We start from the raw sequence: 26,956 nt of genomic DNA, 5'->3' as shown, positions 1-26,956 counted from the left end.
TGCACAAGCTCTCTTGCCTGCTGCCACGTGATCTGCCTTTCACCTCCTGCCATGATTGTGAAGCCTCCCTAGCCATGTGGAACTGTGAGTCCATTAAACCTCTTTTTCTTTATAAAGTACCCAGTCTCGAGTATGTATTTATCAGCAGCATTGGAATGAACTAATACACCCTCCATGGCTTCCATGGCTGGCCCCTAAAACAGGTTGATTCCACGAGGACATTTAGATCAGAGTTTCCAAATCAGAAGCCTATCCAGCACTACTGTACACTCCCTTTTCTATGATGCACAGGATTATCACCCATCATGGGACAACACATTCTTCTTTAAATATGTCAGTTTACTGTTAGTCTTATGGATCTGGAAGCATCTTTAAAGATAAGTTTGCATATGTCTCCCCAATGAGTTTTAAGTTTAACTTCAGGAAAATATAATATCCATTGTTCTGTTGTTATTAGGAGATGCCTCATTTTTCTCCTTTTATAATACCAATACAATTATAAGTCTTTTCTTTTGAAAGAAAATCTCTGAGTTTTGCCACAGTTTCACCCCATATCATGATATTCATGAAAGCAGCCAAAAGTGACAAAATATATATACTATATGATGCAACCTATTTAAGAAAATGCATGACACACACGAGGCTGACATGGACAAATGATTCCTATATTGTTACTGTAGGCAAAGGATTCAATACAGACATAAGAGAAAACCTCCCACCATAAAGCAATGTCCAGAGTCCCTAAATAAATAGAGTATTTGCTGGCCTGAGAAAAACTCATAGGTGTGACTATATTGAAAGAGCAGTTAATTTCTAAGCAATGTGTTTAACTCACTTCTTGTTGATTACTTTCTTGGAGGCCAATCAGCAGAAAAGTTTCATTGTCAAAGATTCCAGAAATGCTCCTTTGACATAGTGCTAAGCAAGACATTTGGGTTGCTTTCCATTAGTCAAGCTAACAGCACTCCCTCACTTTTCTCTGAAATCCTTTGCAACCATTTATTTTTGTTTAGGTAATAAACAAAAGGAATCTTGTCTCATAATCTAAGGATAGCTTCAAAACATTTTAGTTTTATTTTTTTCTTTTCAGATGGGCAGAGATAACCTTAACTAGATCAGTGTAAAACATGGCTAAGTATCTGGCCCACAGATAGCTATTAAAGTTCATTGGCTGTATTTTAAAGTAAACCACAAAAACTTCAACTTGATTACAATGTCTCAGACACATTCTCAAATAACTACAGATTTTTGTCTTGCTGTCCAGAACTCATTGTTCTCAGGGCTAAAATGAATTGGAACTTGGAAACTAAAATGATGAATCTCTTAATAATTGAATTACACCTCCTTTCTCTCTGTTGCTTTTGCAGGTCACTTTTTTCCCCATGTGATATGTTCTGTGTAAAAGTGTTCCTCTGTTCAGGTTCTTTCCATCAGTATGTAGTGGAACGAACATGCATCTTGAAGACTTGCTTGGAATCCTGGCTGTGCCACCTACCAGCTACATTGCTTTGGGTAATTTCCTTAACCTCTTTGAGATTCACATTCTTCCTTGGTAAAAGAAGAATATCTGTCTCTAAAAAGTATAGGAAAGGTTTGATTATAAGACATCTATGATAGAGCTTAATATAATTCTTGGTATGTAGTATATGCTCAATAAATATTACTTTTCCTTCCCTTTTTCCACCTATTGCCCACCACAACATCCAGTGGTGGTTCTCAGAAAAGAGTCAACTACTCTGCTTTGAGCAGATCTTGTCAGCACGTCTGGTGCCTTAGGACCCAAAGAATCTCTTTACTCTGCAGTTGTCAGAGAGACCAGTTTTTGAAGCCACAGAGATATAGGTTTGCATCTCAATTCCCTCACTTCCAAGCTGAGTGTGAACTCAGGAAAATCCCTAAACTTTCAGAGGCTCTGCTCCTTCATCTTTAAATAAAAACATTACCTATGCCATAAGTTTCCTGTGCTATGAAAATTAATGCAGGAAAAGCATGGAACGGAGGTCCTGATCTATCATAAACAGTCAAACTGCAACTTTTTCACTTAATTATTAAGAATTCACGAGGGTTCCTTTGTCTGCCCAGTCTAAGCTAAATATAATGGGCAGAAATTTAAAAGAATGCAACCAAAAACCTATCTCCTGGTCTCCAATAGCTCACAATCAGAAATAAGGAAGGCTAAAGAAAACTTAGGGAAGTATCTAGAAATGCATTTAGAGATATCTCCTCACAGTGAATTTAGTTTTAACAGGATTCCATTGTGCTATATGGCATAAAGGACAAACATTTTGGCATTGTGAAAGGTTTTTTTTCAAAACAAACAAAAGAATCAATCAATCAAATCTAAGCATTATAGCTGAGTCTTAAAGGTCATCTCTAACTCCCTGAGATTATAGGATTCCCACTTCAACATCCTCTAAAGGAGACAGAGTGCTCAATGCCTCCAGAGGCACCAAAGTCCTCACTGACAGCTTCTGGTTGCTGGAAAGTACAAGCTCATATGGAAGTACAAGATATTTCATTTATTTAAGTGGCTTTCTCCTCCCCAAGAAAATTTTTTAAAAGAAAGATTAAATTTTTTCAAAAGATAAAACTAAAATGAAGAATTTAGAAAGGAGAATGTACTATCAATAGCCACGAACTTCTCTTGCATAATATTCCCTTGTATCACATTTCACCATTTACAAACCACATTCTTATTTACTGTCTTATTGATGATCCTCAAAGAAATCTTGTGAGGAAAAGTACTTTGCTATTTAAAATTTATTTTTTTCACATTTTAATTTTCTCTGAAAGAGAATTTTGTCTTACAATCAACACAGTATTTCCCTTTGTCCTGAAAAGTTGATAGATCAATATAAACCTCATTAAATTATTGTACACTGGACATACCTTAGCATAAAACATATACACTTTTAATTTTAGAGACACTGGCAGCTAAAACACAGATAAAGTGTTTAATCCAATGACCCAGAGCAAGTGAATGGAAGAATCAGGGCTGGAATAACTACTTCTGCATAGCATTCTTTTTTACCATTCAGCTCTGGTTCAGGGTTAGCAGGCAAGACTGCTCTTACTAATGGGAGGGCCTAATTCCTAATTAGGGCCTCTCTGAATTATTTAATTGGAAGAACCATTCTGTCAACCAAAAATATCACTTGACCTATTATTCTGTTCATTCCAGGGTCTGAAATTTACATCTTTGGCCTTCTATCAGTCTATATAAGTAATCCCTTATACAATACCCATATTATATATGTCTTTAGATATGTACTATAACTTTATGCCCCACCTTATTCCACAAAGCATTTTAGGTGACCTAAAGAAATGTAAACCATAAAATTGTAAAATTAAGGATACAACTTAAAAAAAAAAAAAAAAAAACAAGATTAGAAAAACTAGAGGCAGGGAAAACAGCACAATCAGAAAGGCCATGGGGTCTATCCAGAAGATATTCTTAGGTCATGAACTTGGCCACAAATTTCCTGACACTTATAACAAAAATAAAGACTTATTCTGTGGATATGCATGTTCTGCATATACAATTTACCTAAACTCATCCAATAAAGCAAAATTTATTCCCTAAAGTGAGCTCATGTGGATCTTAATGTAGGGAAATTGATAGATGCCATGGCCAGTGATGTCAGTGAAGTTCCTAAGAGGAAATGCATGAACTTTTTTTAAGATTATTTTTTGTGGCGTCCCTAGATAAAACATTAAAACAAGTCCTGTGAAAGCCAACTGTACATTAGACAAAACCATCCAAAACAATCTTGTCCAAATGCATGGCTTCCTTATGATAAATCTTTATTTTGTAATAATTCATATAATGTATACAGTAATAGATGGACAGCTCATTCTCTAAACAATCATCCAAAAGTAACATTTAACAAAGTAACTCATTTTGTTAATAAGTAGAGAATAATGAACCCAGAGTGTAGTTTTTGGCAAGGGTCTAGAGTACAGACATTGTGTTTTATTATTTGAGGGAAGACCTATATCCTCAAACAAGTGTGGCTGAGTTCCATAGAGAGTGAGAAGCCTAAAAAGGCTCACCTGTCAGAGAACATCCCATATCCATGTGCAGAGCCTTTTAATAGTGAGAACTTAGGGCAGGATTTAGTAGTCACATTTAGCTGCTATTGATCTTTAATATATTGTATATTACATTTTGTGCTTTATCAGTTAAGACCTGGGCCTTTAGACTCAGGACACAGAAAAATAAATTTCAATAAAAGAGTGAGTTGAATCTCAGAAGGTTTTAAGGTTGAGCCTTTAAGTTTAGGAATGAAGAGTTGGGTACCTGGAAATACCAAGATGGTAAGAGAAAGGAAAATATTGAATAAGAGGAGAGTATCACAGAAGGGGAGAGGAAGCGAGACTTGGTGATATAATGGGAAGGAGGAGGATTTATCAGTGCAAATAACAGTAATGACATTTGTTTCCTGTTTTACTGAATATTCTAAAGCTTCTTATACAGATATACGCAGAGAAGGTTTTCTGACAAGTGTAAAAGCTTATATGGGGCAGTCATTTTTCATTTTAGTTCCTTCTCAGCTGTTATGTTTTGTTTTTTTGATGCTTTCTGTTGTGTTTGAAATGACTTCTTACAAGACTAACTACATACTTTGTGAGGCCTAGTGCAAAATGAAAATGTAGGCCTCTTTTTCAAAAATTATTACTAATTTCAAAATGATAGCAGAGTATTAAGCTGGGTATGCGACCCTTCTAAATGCAGGGTCCCGTATGACGGCTCAGGTTGCATGCCCTTAAAACCAGTCCTAGATTCTTTCTGTTCTCTGGATCTAAGCAGCTGTTCACTGAGTGTTCCTAAATTAGGTCATTAATATTTCTTATGTATTAAGGGAAATAATTTTAGGCAGTTTTACATCAGTTATTGACAATCCCTTCCTATCTTTCTTCTCTTCCCCTTGATGTCTGCCCATTGATTCTGATAGTAACATGCTGTGCTACTGATGACAATTTCAGGGAGTAAGCATGGCAATAAGGAGTATGACGATCTTTCTCTAATACTGATACAGGCTTTATTATTAAATCATTGTGTGGTCTTGGGCTTAATTTGACTTTTATGAATTTCAACTATCATGTCTGTTAAAGGAGAACATCTGCCATACTACCAAAGGACAGTTGAGAGGATCAAGTATGCTTTGCACATAGTATATGTTCAGAAAATATTGGCTAAAGAGACACAAATCTGTATCATTGACTCTTTCCTGTGAAGTCTATGCTTTCTTTTTCATCGGGAAGTCTATTTCATAAAGATGCATATACATCCATTAAAGGGACTTCAGTCATCAGTGAGCAAATAGAAGAAAAGTGGACGAAACAGAAGAGTAGGGAAGGAGCTTTGAAAGGTCACACACCAGGCCTGATCACATCAAATTACAATTGGCTGGCCAGACGCCGTGGCTCACGCCTGTAATCCTAGCACTTTGGGTGGCCAAGGCAGGCAGATCACGAGGTCAGAAGATCGAGACCATCCTGGCTAACACGGTGAAACCCTGCCTCTATTAAAATACAAAAAATTACCCAGGCATGATGGTGGGCACCTGTAGTCCCCTCTACTTGGGAGGCTGAGGCAGAACGGTGTGGAACCGGGAAGCGGAGCTTGCAGTGAGCCCAGATTGCACCACTGCACTCCAGCCTAGGCGACAGAGCAAGACTCCCTCTCAAAAAAANACTTCAGTCATCAGTGAGCAAATAGAAGAAAAGTGGACGAAACAGAAGAGTAGGGAAGGAGCTTTGAAAGGTCACACACCAGGCCTGATCACATCAAATTACAATTGGCTGGCCAGACGCCGTGGCTCACGCCTGTAATCCTAGCACTTTGGGTGGCCAAGGCAGGCAGATCACGAGGTCAGAAGATCGAGACCATCCTGGCTAACACGGTGAAACCCTGCCTCTATTAAAATACAAAAAATTACCCAGGCATGATGGTGGGCACCTGTAGTCCCCTCTACTTGGGAGGCTGAGGCAGAACGGTGTGGAACCGGGAAGCGGAGCTTGCAGTGAGCCCAGATTGCACCACTGCACTCCAGCCTAGGCGACAGAGCAAGACTCCCTCTCAAAAAAAAAAAAAAAAAAAAAAAAAAAAAAAAAAAAAAAAAAAAAAAAAATCCAATTGGCCTTGGGATTTAGCCGTACCAAAAACCTCAGTTTCCCTCTGCTGTGCAACCAAAATAACATGGGGCCAGCTCTGTAGCAGGCCCTGTGCTGGACACCAAAGGTAGAGAGATAAGTCAGACACAGTCTCTACTCTCTAGAGATTCACAGTCCAAAAATGGTTCACTTAGAAAAGGAGTAAAAGGAGAAAGTTAGTTTGGGATAAGTTGATAGTGAATTGTAGCATTGAGCCTTTTAATAAGGTTCATGATACATCAGCATCTGAAGAGCGTACATGTATGTGCATGTGGTTGTGTGCCCATGTACAAATGAATACTTCTCTGTGTGCTTACACTTGTACATGTAATAAAAGAGCAGATACTGGGAAAGTTATTAAAAGGAAAGCAAAGTAGTCAGATGATGCCAATGTGATAACAACGGAAAAATAAGAAGGGCCGTAAGACTCATTATTGACTCTTTTCATTCACTAGTTTATTCATTCAATCAACCAGAATGTATTGGGTACATCTACATGCAAACTACTGAGTGAAGAATTATGCACACATCCTACCTTAAATATTGAATTTATTTAAGTTTCTTTCTTGCCCACTAGACTATAACTTTCTCAAAATCAGAGACCTTATGTATAGCAAAATAGAAAATATCTGTGGAATTGAATTGATAGTGAAGAAATAGAAATTATCTTCTCTTGCATATCTTAGAATGCTCTGCTCAATATCCCATTCTTAAAAACGGAAAGGGCCACAACTGCAAAGAAACACGCTACTTAGCTTTCTCCAGCGATAGCCAGAACAAAATACTAAGGAACCATGCAGAGAAGGCATTACACAGGCTTCCAGTCAGGCGGATTAATCACAGAGTTCCACCAGTCCCGAGGTGGGACTGCTTCACGCTGATCCCACTTACCTTAACAAGGATAGGCTCTCCAGGTGGGGTGAAGCTAGAGAAGCTGCCAAACTGGCTTTGGTAAATTATTCTCACATTGGCACAGCTCACAGAATTCAGTTAACTGGAAGTTAATTTTCAGTAGGCAAACTCTGGTGTGAGCCAACTATGACATAAGCAAACTGGATTCCCTTGGATTATAGGGTCATCTCAGATATATGTTCCATTTCCTAGGGGATATAAGGGATAGTGGTCACCAAGAATCATATTTGACTCTCCTATCTAGTTTACTGCAAGTCAATCCAGAGCCAGTAGTGTCCGAGCTACAGCAATGAAAGGTGCTCAGTACAAAGAGAGCAATCAATCAGCTTGAGAACTAGATTCACATTAGTACTGGATTTACTGACTGGTTTCTAATAACTAGGCACCATGTTGAGTGTTTTATGTTATCTTCTTCTATTTCTCAAGATAATTTGAAGTTTAAGGATGAGAAAACTGAGGCTCAGGGAGATTAAGTAGCTTGTCTGTCTTAGCTGGAAAGTAGAACTAGAAATGAAACCTAGGTCCACCTGTTAACAAAGTCCACACTCTTTCTTTTAAGTATCTTTAGGCAATGCAACAGCAGGCCAAAGCAATCTATTAGTGCCACACATTTTCAATTCATTCACATTTCCAGCCTTAATGCATAGTGAGGTGAGATGCAAAACACCAAAATCCTGGAAAATCAGTATGTGCATAATACTTAAATAAATGTTTATGATAATGAAAGGATTAAGGTGCACAAAGATATTAATATTTAGGGAAATTAGACAAAATTGATTTTATCTACTGTAAGCAATATTGAATATTTAATGATCTTCTCTGTAATTATGCCTATTGGAGCTGCTATGGAAAGCAAGGAGAGTCTCTTCTCACACTATAGCACATCTCTGGAGTTGGTTTGAACCACCACCCATGTCTTACTAACAACAAATCTCTATATCCTTCCTTAATGTCTCTCCTGATCTCCAGATGTATAGGTTCTACCACAGCTGGATGCTTTTGCCTGAATGTTTCAGAATTTCTTGTGCAAAAATGGACACATTTCTTTCCCTCGCTTCAAACCGGCTTGTCCTTCAGTAATACTTATTCTTTCACCATCTCTGTGAATGACACCGTCTTCTACTTTAGCCCCTAAACAAACAACTAAGAGTCTTCCCAAACTCTTTAGTCCCCCTTTTTCCCAATTACTAGGTCCTTCCTTAAATTCAAATTTCTATCTTTGAAATATGTACATGTCCTTTATAGTTGTCTTAGTCCATTTGTGATGCTATTAACAAAACATCATAAGCTAACTGGCTTATAAACAATAGCAAATTATTTCTCACAGTTGTGGAAGCCAGGAAGTTCAAGGTCAAAGTGAGGGCTGACTCAACATCTGGTGAGAGCCCTTTCCCTACTTATAGCTTGGTCCTCACATGGAGGAAGAGGTGGCCTCTGTTAGAAGAGCACTAATCCCATTCACCAAGGCTCCACCCAAATTACCTAATCACCTCCCCAAAGATCCCACATCCTGTTACCATCACCTTGATAAACAGATTTCAACACATGAATTTTGCAGAGATACAAACATTCAGACCATAGAATACTGCTTATCAAATTTTATAATATTTATTTTGTGTTTATTTAAATAATATTTGTTCCCTCCATTAGACTTTCAGTTTTATAATAAGAACAAAATCTCTTTTTTCTCATCATTTCATCCTCTGCACCAACAATGATGTTGATACACAGTAGGCATTCAATTATAACATGTAGATAGGATGAACAAATCAATTTCTTCCTTGCTATCCCTGGTGCCACACACCTAAATTAGACTCGTAACATTTTTTTTTTTTTCACCTGGGTTACAACAAATGTGTCCTAACTCATCCCTGATTCATCAAAAAAGTCATCTTCCATTCTTTTGCAAGAATAAGCTTTCTCAGGTGCATATCTGATCACTGATCCTGTCCTTTTTTCCCCAAGAGCCCATTCAATCAAACAGCTTGCAAGTTGGTATACCCTCACCTTGTAATGAAAACCACTCTGTACTATAAAGTAAGAAGCCTTATGTCTATGTGCAGTAGACTTCTGTAGCTTATTTAGCATATTCTAAAATTTCTTACATCACAAACCCTCTGAGGAATCAGTTTTATGGTTTATGTAGAAATAATTTTAATACAATATCAGTATTTTCCTAGGTGCAAAACTGAGTTCTGATCTCATCATAAGACCCCTGACTTAGCTGCATGACATTAAACAATCACTCAGTATTCATGGCTGCAGTGCCCTATTCTCTAATCTTCAGCCATACCTTTATTATGCTGGTAGCAGGAGCTTGGAGCTCCTGTTCAAGAGTCTCCTGTCATCTGCAGTCTATGTTGTTGCAGATTACTCCCCGTTCCTTCCTTACATCCTACCCTTCTAGCACTCAAGTACATGAGAAGCCCCAAATTCAAAGATCTCTATCCCATGATATCCATAGCATATTTTCATGTGGCATTTATTGTCTTACATTAGAACAGAGGAACATGTATCAGTCCTGTCTTCCTTAAAAGCCTGAAAATTACATAAGCACAAGGGAAATATGTTATTAATCTTCACGTATATAAAATACCTAGTACAGAGAAGGTATTCAGTAAATATTTACTAAAGTCATACTATAAATATTTTGTGAACACTTGTTATTTGCCAGGCACTGTTCTAGGTGCTTAGGATACATCAATACACAAACTAAAGATTTCTAACTTTGTGAAACTTACATCTTAGCAGGAGAAGACTGGCAATAGGCAACAAATTTTAAAAGTAAATTATACATGTTTATTTGAATATAATAAGGCTATAACAAATGAAAAATAGAGCAGGGTAAGAGAGAGCAATAATGGTCAGGTGAACGTGCTTTGAAATTTTCGATAGGATGAGTAGGGTAGATGCCATTGAGGAGAAATAAGAGTAAAGTCAAAAGAGGTGAGGGAATTGCTATGTGAATATCTGAGTTAGAAACTTTCCAGGCAAAGGGAACAGCCAGTGCAAAGGCCACAAGGCAGGATTGTGTCTGGCATGTTTGAGGAACAGCAGTGGTCAGTGAAACTGGATTGCTGTGAGCAAGAGGGAAAGTGGTAAGAGATGAGGTGAGTAGAGGTGTGCAATGATGTGACTTGTGTTTTAAAAGATCACTCCACTGTAGAGAACAGACTGTGAATACAAGGGTAAAAGCAGGGGTCAGTTAGGAGGTCATTGAAGTAATTCAGAAGAAAGATGGTGGTGGCTCAGTTCAGTTCAACAACATTCACAGGGCATCTACAGTTTCTGGCTCTCTAAGGGTATAAAGATGGCAAAATTGTCTCCTCCTGAAGGAACTCACAGACAGCAATATGTTCCTAACCTAATTTCCAGTCTCATCACCTAGCACAGGACCCAAGCTCAGCTCATCTTCTCCATTCTCAGCACGCAATATAACAGCCAGCCAAAATTGCTCATTATTTTCCAAACACACCATGCTGTCTCATGCCTTTGCAATACCCTTCCTGTTGCCAGGGATCCATTTCCCCGGCTTGCTAAACTCACAAATTGCAACTCTTTCTTCAAGACTCAACTCAAAGGCCAATTTCTCAGATAAGTTTTCCCTAACAACCTGTGAAGAATTGGCTGTGCACCTTCCTCTTTCTTTCCCTGGCATCCTGTGCATACCATGAACCAAAGTGTATTATAAATAGATTCCTTTTAGACTATAAGCCACAGATACATGATTTATTCGATGTCTACATCTAACAAAACTATTTGCTTCAGTAGCTCTTTACTAAACACAGAAAAGAAGTTAGAAAGGAAGAACATTTTTTAAAAAGAGTAAGGAAGGAAAGAACTAATACAAGTCATTTATGAAAGGTTGCCAACATGGTCTAGAAAAACTACCTGCACATGGTCCTGTTTAAAGAAACAACTGGGAGCAAGCAGGGTAAGAACCATGCAGGTTCTTGGCGTATTTCTCAGCAAATGTTCAGCTCCAGAAATAGCCTTGAAATTAGGGTAGATGACATGGTCAGTGGGAATCAGTCATCTGTAACATTCTTCTGATCGGAAAAAAACATTTGCATTTCTTGATCAAATTCAAAAAAAGACTTGTCAGTATTTGGGTCCTGACCTTCGAAGATTGCCTGAGCTGTAATGAGGACACAAATATGCTGAGCAGGACAAATGAGTAACCAGATCTGCTTTGGGAAGTGACTTGGCACTGGCTGGGGCTGGCTCTCATAGCACTAGGCCAACACCAGGGCTGAGAAGAGGCTGAGAGGCTCTGGAATACGAACCATGCCTAGTGTGAAGGATAATGTCTAAACTAAAGGCACGTGTGTAGGGAAAGCAGCTGTTGTGCTGCAATGGGTGACTCACCCCACCTTATCTAACTTAATCTACTCAATTACACCAAAAGCTTGATATACTAATCTTTTATAGACACAAAAATTGAGGCATAGAGATATTAAGCAACTTGTCAAGAGCCATACTGATACCAGGTAGAGCCTGTCTTCACACCTGGGTCTGTCTTCATATCTCTTTCAGTTCAGGACTGAAGCTACTCATGTAGCTGCTCAGCTTAGGAGTATGGCTTTGGCCTGAGAGGAGACTCAAGTTCCAGACATGGTTCTGTCCATCTTGCTTCTATGCCTCTAGGCAGATCATTTTTCCTCTCTGAGCCTTGTTTTTATCATTTGTTTATTGAGAGTTAGGGTCCGGTGATCATTAAGGTCTTTCCAAAGTCTGAAAATCTATATTTAGTAAGAATTTTAAGGATGTTACTTTCTTCTCTCCTTCCCCTTCCCCCTTACCATACACCCACAAGCCCTCTCAAGAAGCAGTGTATAAAGAACCTTTTTACACTATCCAGTTTGGAAAGAGAAGTTTAACAAAGGGTAGAGCCTCCAGAGACATTATCACTGTTGATTCACTCAGAACTACATATATCCTCCCCACATTTAGTGTCTTATCCACTTTGTTTTTGTCAGGAAAACTCACCCTCCGCCTAGCAAAAGAGAGCTGCCTTTATCTTCCTCAATTCACTCTTTTTAAATCTATCTTGGGGTTTCAGTTGCACTAAAGAACGCTATTCAGTGTGTAATTGGAGGAAATATAATAGAAATACTGAAATAAAAATAATATTCTCCTTAATATATTCATTTTAATTGTTCCTTTTCTTCTCACTAAAGTAAGTGGGAGGTTATCCCTTCTATTTCAGTTAACTCTTCTTTCAATGACTGGGTACAAGAACTCTCCAGAGAGCACAGTATGAAAATCATCTAGAGTGGACAACCTCACTGTTCTCTGTGTGAGGAAATGGTGGCTCAGAGAGGTTAAGTTACTTACTCCTGGCTCATTCCATGAGTTAGTAGAAGACCTAGAGATAAAATATAAACTCAAGTCTATATTATCTCTACCACACTACCCTATTTCTAGTTGAACATGTTTCTTTTTCTCAGGTCAAATTATTCATTTTGAAGGATTGATTGATTGATTGATTGAAATGGAGTCTCACTCTGTCACCCAGGCTGGAGTGCAGTGGCACGATCTTGGCTCACTGCAACCTCCTCCTCCCAGGTACAAGTGATTCTTCTGCCTCAGCCTCCTGAGTAGCTGGGATTATAGGTGCCCACCACCATGCCTGGCTAATTTTTTTTGTATTAGAAGCAGGTTTTCACCATGTTGGCCAGGCTGGTCACAAACTCCCAACCTCAAGTGATCCACCTGACTTGACCTCCCAAAGTGCTGGGATTATAGGTGTGAGCCACCACACCCAGCTCATTCTTAAGGATTTCTAGAGTTCTTCATTTTATTACATCTATGGCTATAAAGGGCTCCTCTCCATTTGTCTTCTCACCCCTCATTCAATCTCTGGGAAGTCTCAGATCTTTCTGGGAATTTTGACATTCTATAAAATATTTGTATCATTTTGGGACATTTTTGTGGAGAGAGGGTAGTTAGGTGAAGTAATGTGGGTTTTCTTTTGTTGCTTTTTGTTTGGAGATAATTCAAAATTCTCATGAATTTGGAAAAATGGTTCAGAGAGGTCTTGTGTGCTCTTCACCATGGTTCCCCCAAAGTTTCTCCAAAGGCTGCATCTTTTATTAGTATCGTACAATATCAAACAAGGAAATTTACATTGGTACAATATGTGTGTATAGTTTTATGTAATTTTGTCACCTATAACAACCACCACAATCAAGATACATAATTATTCCATTGCCAAAAAATCTCCCATATGCTACCCCTTTGTAGTCAGTGATATGGTTTGGTTGTGTCCCCACTCAAATCTCCTCTTGAATTGTAACTCCCACAATTCCCACATGCCATGGGAGAAACCCAGGGGGAGGTAATTGAATCATGGGGGTGAGCCTTTGCTGTGCTGTTCCCCTGATAGGGAATCATGAGATCTGATGGTTTTAAACAATGGGAGTTTTTCACACCTGTAATCCCAGCACTTTGGGAGACTGAGGCGGGCAGATCACAAGGTCAGGAGATCAAGACCATCCGAGCTAACACGGTGAAACTCTGTCTCTACTAAACACACACACACACACACACACACACACACACACACACACACACACATACAAAATAGCTGGGCATGGTGGTGGGCGCCTGTAGTCCCAGCTACTCAGGAGGCTGAGACAGGAGAATGGCATGAACCCAGGAGGCGGAGCTTGCAGTGAGCTGAGATCGCGCCACTGCACTCCAGCCTGGGTGACAGAGCGAGACTCTGTATTAAAGAAAAAAGAAAGAAAAAGAAAAAACAAAAACAAAAAAACAAAAAAAATGGGAGTTTTTCTGCACAAGCTCTTTCTTTGCCTGCCACCATCCATGTAAGATATGACTTGCTTCTCTTTGTCTTCCTCCATGATTGTGAGGCCTCCCCAGGCATGTGGAATTGTAAGCCATTAAACTTCTTTTTCTTCCCAGTCTTAGGTATGTCTTTATTAGCAGCATAAAAACAGACTAATAGAGTCACTCATCCCTTTTTTCCTCAATATTACATTATATATATATATATATATATATCCTATCACAGTCTACTGGTGTTGACATTTACCAATTTGAGTGAGATGAAGAAACCCTACCTCATTTTAAGTCCTTTTACCTTTCCACATGTAATTGTGTTAAAAATTTCTTCTACATATACTGAGAACCATGTCAATGTTATAATTTTTGCTTCAATATAAGGCATATTTAGAAAACGCAGAAAAAAGGTCTATGGCATTTACCTACATTTGTGTTCTTTTTGTTGTTGCTTCTTCCTGATATACCAAGAGTCCTTTTAAAATTTTCTTTCTGTTTGAAGAGCTTCCTTTTATCCATTCTTTTAGAATAAGTCTGCTGGCGACAAATACCTTTAGTTTTATTCTATCTAGAATGTCTTGATCTCTCTTTCATTCTTAATGGATATTTTTGCTAGATAAAAGGGTCCGGGTTGACATTCTTTTCTTTTAGCATTTGAAAAACATTGTGCCACTTTACTCAGGCTTCAGTAGTTTCTGATGTGAAGTCTGCTGTATTTCAGTTTTCTCCTATTGATAAGGTATCATTTTTATCTTATCGTTTTCGAGATTCTTTCTTTGTCTTTAATTTTCACACATTTAATTATGACATTTCTTGGCATGGATTTTCTGTTTGAGGTTTCCCAATTTTCTCAAATTTGTAGGTTTATGTGTTTTGCAAAATTTGGGATGATTTCATCCATTTTAAACATATATTTTTAGTCTCACTCTCTCCTATCTTTCTGAAACTCCAATGGCATGAATGCTATAATCTTTTGTTAGCATCCCATAGGTCCCTGAGGCTCTGTTCATTTTTCTTTTAAGGCTGTTCTTTTCATTTTTGTTTACAGTGGGTAACTTCTGTTGTTCCATATTCAAGTTCACTTATTCTCTTCTCTGTCTTCTGTACTTGGCTATTGAGCCCATCCTTAAGTGGGTGGTGGAAAGTCACATTCCCCATGTGATCTGACACCATGAAGAGGAAGGAGGGAATTTCATTCACCCAGCAGAATGAAAGTCCTGTTTCTTATTTTTTTCTGACACCACCTACTGGGGAGTGGGATGGTGGCAAATACAAAAGTCTATGCTCCCCACTAGCCCTTTGTTGGTGAAAGTAGAAATGTGGATGCAGTTTATTTCTTTTCCCCATTGTATTTGGCTGGAGTAGGTGATCACTGCCTCACAATAATCTCTCATGCTAGACTGCCCTTTTCCTGGTCCTTTATTTAGTATGAAAATATTTTGGGGAGCACCTTTTATTTTTCTGTACCTGTAGCATTTCCAGGTTGCCAGCTTCTCCAGCAACTATTTTGGCATACATATGGAAAAAAGGAAACCCACAGAACTCACACAATACCATTTCTTAGGTCCTAAGGAACCTAAGTAGTCTGCCTTCTTCTCTCCACCTTTCAGAGTTTTCTATGTTTGTTTCATAAATGCTGTGCATAGTTTTAGCTGCACTCTAGAAATAGAGGGAAGTGTGTCTACTCCATCATGTCCCAGAACCAGAACGTAATATTTTACCTTTTTTTTAAATGCAGAAATATGCATTTTTGAAAACTTGATTTTATGGCATTACATTAATGCCAATATTCTTAAGATACAAAATTTAAATGAAACAACCACAAAGATCATTTTATAGCTCCTAAAGTAACCATTTTTTTCAATGCCAATTTTTAATGCTGTCCAAATTGCAATAAAACTGATGCAGTAGTAGACCAATAGCAACATTTTAAATTAGTACAACATTTTTGGAGAACATGTATAATAGGAGTTTATAGACATTAACCTTACAGTGTATCTCTTAGAAGCTGCTTGTAAAAAAAATTTTAAAAACCTAAAACCTATGTGGTATTTATTATCTATTATACTTTAGAAAATATGGAAAATCTAAATACCTAGCAACAGGAATATGATACAGGAAATCATGATACATTAAAAAAGTAGAAATAATTATTATTCAAACATGGTGTGATTAACACTTAGAGAAAAATATTAAAATTTTTTTGGATACAATGTCAAATGAAAAGATCAACATACAAATGAGTATATACATTTAGTTATCTCTGTGTTAAATGTGTGTAAGAAAAAAACTAAAAAGGAAAATGTAAAATGAAAACTAATCATTAGGTTTAGTGGAAGATACTGAATTAATTAATTTATAAATAGATATTTATTGAATACCTGTTATGAACCAGGCATAGTTCTAGATGCCAGAAATATAGAAGTGTATACAAATGACAAAAATCCTTACCCCTATGGTGCTTACTTTGCAATATAGGGGGAGACAGGTAATAAAATAAATAATACATTGTAGTTTGTTGGATGGTAATAAGTGCAATGTAAAAAATAAGACAGAAAAAGAGAATAGGTATGTGTGGAACAGAGGGTGTAATTTAATTTTAAATGTATGACTTTTTTAGCTGTGAGAAAAAATTAAGTATGACTTTGTTTTACAAAATATTAATTTATAAATCTATAATTTCTCAAGTGAAATATAAATTTTGTTTTAATAATAGAGTAAAGCCCCACTATTTCAGAAAAGACACCATTAATTTTAAAATTTTAAAATTTTGACAGGAGCAAGGCTAAACATTACTACATTAAGATTTATAGAAAGTATGGATCCATTGCTATGTGTATATATCTCTATCACTGCATTTCATTCAAAGAATGTTAAAATTATGTTTACTTGCTGTCTATCCCATAAGCCTATATCTTTTTCATTTAATTTTGTAGCCAAATGTTTGAGAGAGCTGTCCATATTTATTGTCTCCATTTCTTCATACATTCTCCATCCTCCAACTCACTCCTTCATCCACACGCCTTGGCTTGAACTCCTACCACCCACCAGATCACTAAAAGTGCACTCACCAAAGCCTCTCAGACCTCCATGTCACTACATGCTTTAATTATCTTTGACCTAGGTAGTAGCTGGCAATATTAGTCCCTCCACCCTGTTAAATAAGACTTTGCTCTTTGGTTTCCTGACACTACATTTTCTTTTCTTTTTTTCCTATCTCTGTGGTTAGTCCCTCTCATCCTCCTTTGTGGGCCTCTTATCCTCTACCTAGCCTTTAAATGTAGAGATTTCTCAGAGCCATATCCTAATCTCTCTTCACATGGCCTCCCTGAGAAATCACATCTTCTCCTACCATTCTGGTTATCACCTGTAGACAGATGACACCTTAATCTGTACTTCCATATTCCTCTCTTGAGTCTCTTACCAATATACCGTTCTGCCTACCTGACATCTCCGCTTGGATGTTTTCCAGGCACTTCTAGCTTAATGTTTCCCAGGCTAAACTCATCATCTCCCCTATCCAGCCACATCTTCCTAAACTGTTTCTCCTCCTATGGTCCCTACCTTCAGTAAATGACATCATCCCTTCTGCTGCTCATGCCAGAAAATCTGGGAACCATCCAGGACTCCTCCCTTTCTTTTACTCTCCACATCTAGTCAACCACAAACTTAAATTGATTCAATCTTCCATTATCCCTGAAAACCATCCACTGTTTTATCACCGCTGTCACCACCCCAATCCATCATTAGCTGTAGCCTAAGGTATATTGCAAAAACACCCAAATACTTTTCATCCTCTCCAAAATATTCCCCATTCAGCAAGACTGATCTTTCTAAACTGCCAATCTGATCATGTCCTGCCCCAATTTAATCCTTTTAATTTATTTTCATTGTCATTATAATCAGGTCCTACTCTTTAGCTTGATTTTATAAGGCTCACCTCAATCATCTCTCCAATTACTTTCTCCTCAGAATGTAATGCTTCAATAATGCTGGCCTTTTCTCATCAAAGATAAAATGTCCTCTCTCACTTTTTTGGCCTCCAAACGCATTCTGTTTCAGCTCTCAGTATAAACAATACTTCCTAAGAAAGGTCTCTTATCATTGGTGTATATGAAGTCTTAAATGCTATGTAGCATTTAAATTATAACTGTTATTACGAAGTTCTCATTAAAACAATTATCTACTAGAGTTATATATTTAATGTTTAGCATAGTAGACTATATGCTGTGAGACCATGAAATATATCTCTCTTGTCACTGTTATGTTTTAATGCCTTGCATAGTTCCTAGTTCATTTTAACCACTCAGTAAGCAGTTATTGATAAGCAGGAGGGAAGAAAGAGGAGGGAGAGAAAGAACAAATAATAGTCAGTCTTGGGTAAATTACAAGAAAGGAAAAAAACAGGAAATGTGTTTAATAACATACTTCAGACTTTAAAAAGTGTTTACACATTCATTTCACATTTGTTTCTTATAACAACACTGGGAGAAAGTGTTATTATGTACTTTTTACAGTGAGAAAGCGGGCTAATGAAAGAGGTAGTATGGTTCATCATGTTATTTCTTCCACCTGAAATCTCATTTCCTTAATTTTATCCACTTTCCATTCTTTGAGATATAGCTGAAATATCACCTGCTCCTTAGCATGTCTCCTTTTCTCGTCACGGCCTTAATAGTATAATTTTCTATATCTTCTCTAATCCCACTGCATGCTTTATGTGCTAATGATTCTTAGCACAATGTTCTCTACATTGTACCTATTTTTGCGTTTCATTCCAACCTCTAAAAAAGTAAAATCTTTAAAGAAAGAATCCTAATCATCCTGATATTAATCACCACAGGATCTAGCACAGAGTAGATGATCAATAAAAATATGTTAAATGGAAGCCATCTCTAAGATCTAGCCCAGTCTTTTCAATCTACTATAATGAAAAAGCCAATTCAGTAACTTATTTCAGATTATCCAAAGGCCATACAATAGCACACTACTCCATGCTTCTTTTTGTCTCCTTCTTCCAACATCCCCATGATAGAATATGGGAGGAACAGTAAACTTGGACTTATGTGGTTTCTAGCTGGTGCTAACACTTACTAGTTACGTAAACACTCCCAGCCTCAGTTTCTGCAGAGGTGAAGATACAGTTCCCAGCTGTCTTGCAATGCCAGTTCCTAGCAGTGTCTACCACATAGCAATGAACACTCTTAAGAAATATTAATGATTCATGAGTCTTGGACACTGTTAAGAAATATTAATAAGTTATGATCATCAGAAACCTGATGCTACAGAGCCCTAACCACAAATAGGAGTGAACTAAAACAGGCAGAAAACTTCTGAATCTTCCAGCTTCTCCAGTGAAGATGAAGCTCTTCACTGGAGCTTCATCTCTAGCTCCAATGAAGCTAGAATGAAATTCAGCTTCATTCTAGAAACTGAATCTTCCAGCTGCTAGATGTCCCCTCAAGGCAGAACAGCCTTGAGTGGCCACACATTTATATAATGGTTTTCCAGTTGTATCTCATGTTGATTGGCTTTATGCTAAGACTTGAAGGCCTTGGTACCTGTTACAGCCCCCTATAAGAGGTGAAGAAGAATGTTTGTTCACCCTGAAAAGGTGAAAAAAGGTGTTTTCCATATATATATGTATAATATACATATATAGCACACACATACATATGTGTAATATTCCAAATTTTATATATATATATATAAATATATTATATATATATATATATATAATATCCAGGAAATTTCAGATTTTCTAGTGTTTATCCTGAAGTAGGAATTTTCCATGACTTATTTGGAATATCAAAGGAGGTAATACCCTAGACAAGGAAAGTATTACAAACTTTTTTTGTTATAGTGTTTGCCTTGGTATTGGGAAAGCTAGAATTAGAAAGACACTGGAGAAGATACTATAAATTTGAGATCTACAAGGTATTTTTCAGGTTTGAGTTAGGCCATTGCCGAGATTCCTAAATTGGGATAGACTCCTTGGAGCCAATAAAATCTAATATTCTGAGAGCCCATAGCCACTTCCTTATCAAATCCTGGGAACATTTATGATAATGGCTGCTGGGAGATAGGTTCAGGTGTAGGTAACCTACTCAAAGCATAAAAGAAACTCCTAGACACAGAGCACCAACGTGGAAGAAAGGATGTTCAAAATACAACAGTACCAAGGAGAATAACAATTATTATTTGCACAGATTAGTTAATAAAAATTCTAAATGGAAAATTCTCTTTTGGAACAGATATTTTATAGCATATTCATCCTGTATCCCAATATCTAGAACAGTGCATAGCACATGAAGGTGCTCAATGAAGTCCTATGAAGTTAAAAAAAAAATCTAAACATCTGGCTTGAGGAAAGGAAACTCTGAAGCAATGTAAGTTGCTTTGTATCCAAGTTCTGGGGATGGTAAGGTAAAAAATAGGAGATATTACATATACAAAAAATGTGATGTGTTATAGTACTTTATGCCTAAGTGGCTTAATAAACTACAACAAACTCAATTCTGAAACTTTAGGCTCGTTCAGACCATTAGAGGAGTCCAATGACTGGACAATGGCTGCTGCTGAGTGCCTGCCAATATTGCGTAAGAGCATCAACTTAATTCTAAAGCATCATAATCCAAATGCAAAGACCCGTTATTTCAAAATCTTGTCACGAGCCCTAGCAGAGAAGACACAACATAGTTCATGAGAAAAAAGAAGCAAAGTGAAATAATTAAGGCTTATGCATCTTCAAAAGCACAAAAAAGAACTCCAGAACTTAACACTTGGAAAAAATGGATGGTGATTATTGTTGCTGTACAAGATCCCAACACAGAATATGGAAAAAGATATACAATTTCATTTTGAAGGCCCTCTGAGCAAATCAACAGTGATGTCCTTTTACTTGCAAGGTTTAAAGTACTCATCTATATATATGCCTATTGAAAGAGAAATGATTTCTATTATTATCTACTTGGGCTGGAACCAGAGACTCAAAGCAAAGGCCTATCCCTTGCCCAGAAGGACTGAGAGAAGGAGCAGCAGATTAGTTGATTTGACACAGGAAAGCAAAAAATCATGCCCAGGGAGATATTTTTACCTTTCATAAACAGTTTTTATTATTGTCATCAAATGCCTATACTTTTATGAACCTGAGCTCTTCAGCCCAACATTTATAGAAAATTACCAAGTATCATTTGGAGATAAAAGCACAATTCAATATTTATGAATTGCTAGTTTTCTATAAATATAGACATTTGGAGACTATCTTCTCACTAGTCATTAATATTTGAACAGAGATCAAAACTATAACAATATTAACAATTCCTTGCATTTGTATAGGGTTTTATATAATACTATTAATAATAGATGCCATTTGTTGAGCACTTAGTAAGTGCCAGGCACTTTACACGTAAATTCTTATAACAATTTCAGTTCATTTTAACAGGCATTCACTTAACACCTACTGTGTGATAGATGAATAGATTAATAATACTAGGTTTTTGTCTTTGAGGTCTTTCATTTTGTTGTACTCAATCAATGTTTGTTGAATGAATAAATGAATGAATGAATTGGTTGAAAAGGTATTATGGGGTAACATAAATAACACAGGGCACTCTCTTACTCTTCATGGTCTTAATAAAGTACTTAACTTTTCCTTGCCTCAATTTTTTCATCTGTAATATAGGGATATTTAAAAGTTCCTTTGCAAAAATGTGGAAATAGTAACAACAAATATAAAGCATCTGACCCAGATGGCTTTTTAGTAAGTGGGGTAGTTACTATTACTAGTATTATTAATATTATTACCATTATTATTACAATTATTAACCAATCCTATCCAACTCCCCTCCTCCTCACTATAGCAATGGCACAAATAGAACTTTAAAATACACACACAAAACACAAAAACCATGCAAAGCAAGAGAAAGCTACTGAACTGTAGTTCCTAATGTCCTCCTAGGTTATTATACATAATCTATGCTTAGGCTAGGAAAAGAGAAGAACCAACTTTATTTATGTCTCCAAAGATACCATGATAAAAGCCAAACAGGACAGGAAGCTTACCAAATAACTGACTGTCTTTTCTCATAGTTGAATGCTGATCATTCCAAGCATAGGACCACATTTCCAACATTCTCAAGAACAGTACCCAAAGAATGGCCATACAGAAACCCATCCTCATTCTTCTCAGTGACAGTAAGTCTGATCCCCCTCTGTACAGCAGATAAACTTGAGCTCTGGGTAAAATTTTCTTTTTTAAAAGAATTATTTTTATTTTTTGGGGAGTCCATTAGTAGGTGCGTATATGTATGGGGTCTGGGACCAATTTTCTAACCAGGAAGGAGTCTCATTCTGTAGATCACTTACCATTTTGGTCTGCTGGTAGATTTCACCATAGGGGCCATCCCATCTCTATAGAGACTCTTGGTTTTACTGAAGTTAACAATGTTGAAAATGACCCTCTGAAAAAGAAAGAGGGAGAAGTTCATCTTAAGACTATGCTATGCAAATTGCAACTTCCTGATAATTAAGACAGGAAATAAGAAACAGGGTTAAAGGCAGCCATATGGACTAGCACCCAACTGTATAGTGAGAATACACAGTGCTCATGAGAATGTAATGTGTTTGTGCCAGCTAAGCATAGTAATTATGCATTAGCTCTGGAACCTGGAAACTTGAATTTTAGTACCAACTCTACTGCTTTTGAGTTGTGTGGCCTTGCCAAGCTACTAAACATCTGTTTCAGTATCCTGATCTGAAAAATGGGAATAATAACAGTACCTACTTCATAGGACTCTGAGGAGAATTAAATTAATATACGTACAGTATTTGGAACCATACTTGGCACATAATGAATGTCATATAAGTTTTAGTTATTATTAATTGTACCCTTTCTCTTGGCTGACCTAGAATTTACATAGAAATAAATCATATTATCATCAGGGTAAGAGCAGTACATTTAAAGTTCAAAACACTAAAATAGTAACTAAGAACAAAATTGAAATTAAAAGATTCTACAACTACTTGAAACCCCTTTGACTAGAACTGGAGGATATATATCCTCTTCTGTACCCTCTTTGTTATTTTCTACTAGTGGTCGGGGTACTAGGCTCAACTCTAATCTTAGCATACGTTTATAGCGCCATAGGTACTTGGGTAAATCTCTCCCCATCTCTGGGTCTTATCTTTAAAATGAGTGATTATGACATTCTAGATGCCTTTCCAAGAGGATAGTATAATTTTAAAAGATCAGATCTTTGTTTTAGCAAACAACTTTGTGGTAAGAGGGGAGGGAAGATTGTGAAAGAGAAGAGAAATATGATAAAAAGACACTTGAAACCACTGAAATAGTCCAAAGGAGAGATGATGAGAGCTACAGGTAGAGCAGCCAGAATACCTCAAGAGAAGAAAAGATTTCAAGAGGTTACCACAGGCTAGCCTTTCTATCTAGGGACAGCGAAAAAAACAAAAACATAAAAATTCATGTATTATTTTATTCAACAAATATTTATTGTGTGAGGTATTATATAGTATCAAGTGACAGTAATTTTATATACTTTTTTAAACATTGGAAATATTCTCCTATAACCATAAAAAATAAATACGAACATCTTCATTTAATAAATGTAGAAACTGTGGCTCAGAGAGGTTACCTAACTTGATTGAATTCATACTAGTAGATGACAGACTTGATATTTGAATTCAGGGGATAAACTGATAAGATGTCTATGATTTTTACTCTTGAGTTAATCACTAAGATTCCAAAATTCCATAAACCTACACAAGTCTATTTTCCAGGGGCAAAAAATAAATTTAATGGTAATTATTCAAGTCTTTAAAATTTTGTTTTGTTAAAAAAGAGAAAATCAAAACTATTTCCTCTGACCTCATGCTTAGGACTATAATAAAATGCTTTGTCCCATGAAATAAGCTTTGAGGGATAACTTGTGTTTTCCTTCCTCCCAGAGACCCAGCCATTTACCCCATCTCTAGGCATTTTAGTTTCAGGCCTCTCTTCTGTCATTAAATTAAGTCATCGAGAATGTCCAAGGTTGTTCCATTATTAATAACCTAGACCTGCCTTTTGCCAATTCAATTACTTCACTCAGGGACTTGGCTAGTATCTGATTTAAGAAAATCAATATTGAGGGGACAAATGGCCTTTGAACCTAAGAGGGCATAACTCCCCCGCCCCCCGCCCGCTTTTTTTTTTTTTTTTCTGAGATTCCAGTTATCAGATCCATTTCCAGTGAACCTGGAAGCCATACTGCACTTTCAGGATCTAGATTATTGATAAATACAGAGAGAAAGCTAATAAAGCAATGATGTAAACATGTGAAACTGGAACAAAGAAATGAGAAATAAAGTGAAATATACACTGATCATTCACATCCTACTGTGTGCCTAGGAAATTTCCCAGGTTATTTTAAATATGCTATATTATTTACTTAATCCATTTATAAATAAAAGTTTATTTTAGCCCAGTTTTAGATGTGAGGAAATTGACTCTTAAACAAAGTGGCTTGTCCTCCAAAAATTCCCAACCTATTGGTAGAGCTAGGACTTAAATCTTAGGTGTTTTGACCATAAAGATCATACCCTGTCTATAATATTACATGGAAACAGTAACATCATTTCTTACCATTCCCTGTTCAAGTATTTTTCATGTTTTCTAGCCATTTAGCAACATCGCTTGTGGTAGAGAGATTCAAAAGTATATGAAAGCAGACAGTACAGGAAACACTGAATTTCCATATTTTATACTTAATCATTAGTTTTTATTCAAAATGAATAAGAAGACGTGGCATCCATAAGATAATGGTAACCACAACAATAATAATAACAATTTCTGAGCACACACTATGTACCATAATCTGAGTTAAGCACTTCATTCACATTAGAACAATGTTTTATATATTAGAATAACCTAGTTGTAAATTAGAATCACTCATATAGCTTTTAAAATGACAGATGCTTGGGCCCCACCCCAGAGAGTCTGATATTTGATGCATTATCTCATTTGTTTTGAGGATAATGAACTTTTTGAGACAGGAACTATTTGTCACCACTTATTTACAGATGAGGGAGTGGTAATGTGATTAAGCAAACTAAAACCATATAACTAATAAGTAGCAGAACTAGTATTTAAACCAAGTCTGTTGCCTCAGAAGAATAAGATTATAGACTTTTTAGCCAGATACACTTGGGATTGAATCCCAGTTTCACATTCTGTGAGTTTAGGAAAGGTAATTCTTTTTTTTTTTTTTTTTTTCTGGACATTGATTGTTTGCATCCAAGACTGAGATGGTGACAGTATCCTACCACAGTTGTTGTAAGAATCTATAAGATTATATAAGTAAATCACCTGGCATATTGTATCTAGATCTAAACAGGTGTTCAGTATTTATTAAGCCTTTCCCTTCTCATCAATAAAGCCAGATCTTTGGGTACATTACAATGTCTATCTTTCTTTAGATTAAAATTTTAACCTGAGCTTCTTGTTTCAGTAATATGGTGCTCTATCAGAGTTCTGCAAATAGCGACCACAGTACACTGTTAGTCTAAGAGTAGGTATAACCTTCAAGGCAGTCATAGGTGAGGAATGGAGTACAGCCCATCCTGACCAAGGGGCTTATGGTGCTACTGAAAATGTGAAAGTTCCATTTCAGGTATAGGCCAAAGAGTGGTCCAATGTGGGTAAAGGTATCGTGAACAGCCTGTGTGCAGTCCTAAAGAGAGGCCTTGATTCTCTTGTCTTGTCACATATGCAATACTTTTGTCAAATCATAACTACATTTCCCATTTAATATTGTTCATGCTAGTTGCAGAGACTATTCTAATGGGATTACAACAAGCTAAAAAAAGCTTATGCACAGCAATGAAAACTATGAACAAAATGAAGAGACAACCTCCAGAATGGGAGAAAATATTTGTAGACTATCCATCCTACAAGGGATTAATAAACTGAATATATAAGAATCTCAAACAACTCGATAGCAAACAAAAAAAAGTAAAAATGGGAAAAAGACATGAATAGACATTTCTCAAAAGAAGACATACAAATGGACAGTAGGTATATGAAAAAATTATCAACATCATTAATCATCAAAAAATGCAAATCAAAACCACAAGATATCATCTCGCCACAATTAGAATGGCTATTATCAAAAAGACAAAAAATAAAATATATTGGTAAGGATGTATAAAAAAAGGAATACTCATATATTGTTGGTAAGAATGGAAAGTAGTACAGGCATCACAGAACACTGTATGCAAGTTCCTCAAAATACTAAAAAAAGAACTGCCATGTGATCTAGAAATCCCAACACTGGGCATATATCCAAAGGAAAGGAAATCTGTACATCAAAGAGGTATCTGCACTCCCATATTTATTGCAACATTATTTACAATAGTCAAGATATGGAATCAACCTAAGTGTGGATCAATGGATAAATGGATAAAAAATGGAATATTATTCAAAAATACATACACAATAAAATGTTATTGAAAAAAGGAATTAAATCCTGTCATTTGCAGCAACGTGAATGAAACTGGAGGTCACAACATTAAGTGAAACAATCCGGGCGTAGAAAGACAAATATTGCATATTTTCACTCAGATGTGGGAGCTAAAAAAGTAGATTTCATAGAGGTAGAGAATAGAATGCTGATTACCAGAGGCTGGTAAAGAAGTTGGAGGATTAAGAGAAGTTAATTAATGGGTACAAAAATACAGATGGATAGAAGGAATAAGTTTTAGTATTTGATAGTACAGTAGGAAAATTATAGTTAATGACAATTTGTTATATATTTCAAAATAGCTAGAATAGAATTATAATGTTCCCAACACAGCAAAAAGATAAATGTTTGAGGGAGAGGGCAAGATGGCCGACTAGACTCAAACAAGTGGAATGGCTCCGATGGAGGGACTAAGATGACTGGCAGGCTTTAAACAGATCTTCAGAGGGGGCACTGAGAGTGGATGGAGGAAAGACACAGAAGCTGGGCTGAAGGGGGGAAGAGCTGGGAATCCTGAACAGGTTACCACACACAAGAACTAAATTTTTTTTTTTTTTTTTTTTTTT

The 26,956-nt window shown here is 36.7% G+C and overlaps 1 protein-coding gene across 1 annotated transcript in view; it reads right to left on the bottom strand.

Annotated features, from left to right (window-relative positions):
* The window catches only part of AGBL4 (AGBL carboxypeptidase 4), a 736,988-nt gene extending 714,648 nt beyond the window's left edge, over positions 1–22,340 (bottom strand). The window contains exon 1 of the mRNA XM_017867524.1: positions 22,240–22,340. Coding sequence (XP_017723013.1) covers positions 22,240–22,277 — 38 coding nt within the window. The 5' untranslated portion in view covers positions 22,278–22,340. The remainder of the gene's footprint in view (positions 1–22,239) is intronic.
* Between the last annotated feature and the right edge of the window lie 4,616 nt (positions 22,341–26,956).

This window comes from Rhinopithecus bieti, unplaced genomic scaffold (genome assembly GCF_001698545.2).
Source record: "Rhinopithecus bieti isolate Rb0 unplaced genomic scaffold, ASM169854v2 scaffold_3764, whole genome shotgun sequence".
NCBI classification, from domain to species: domain Eukaryota; kingdom Metazoa; phylum Chordata; class Mammalia; order Primates; family Cercopithecidae; genus Rhinopithecus; species Rhinopithecus bieti.
Note: the sequence above shows the minus strand (reverse complement) of the source record. Positions and strands in the feature narration are given on the sequence as shown.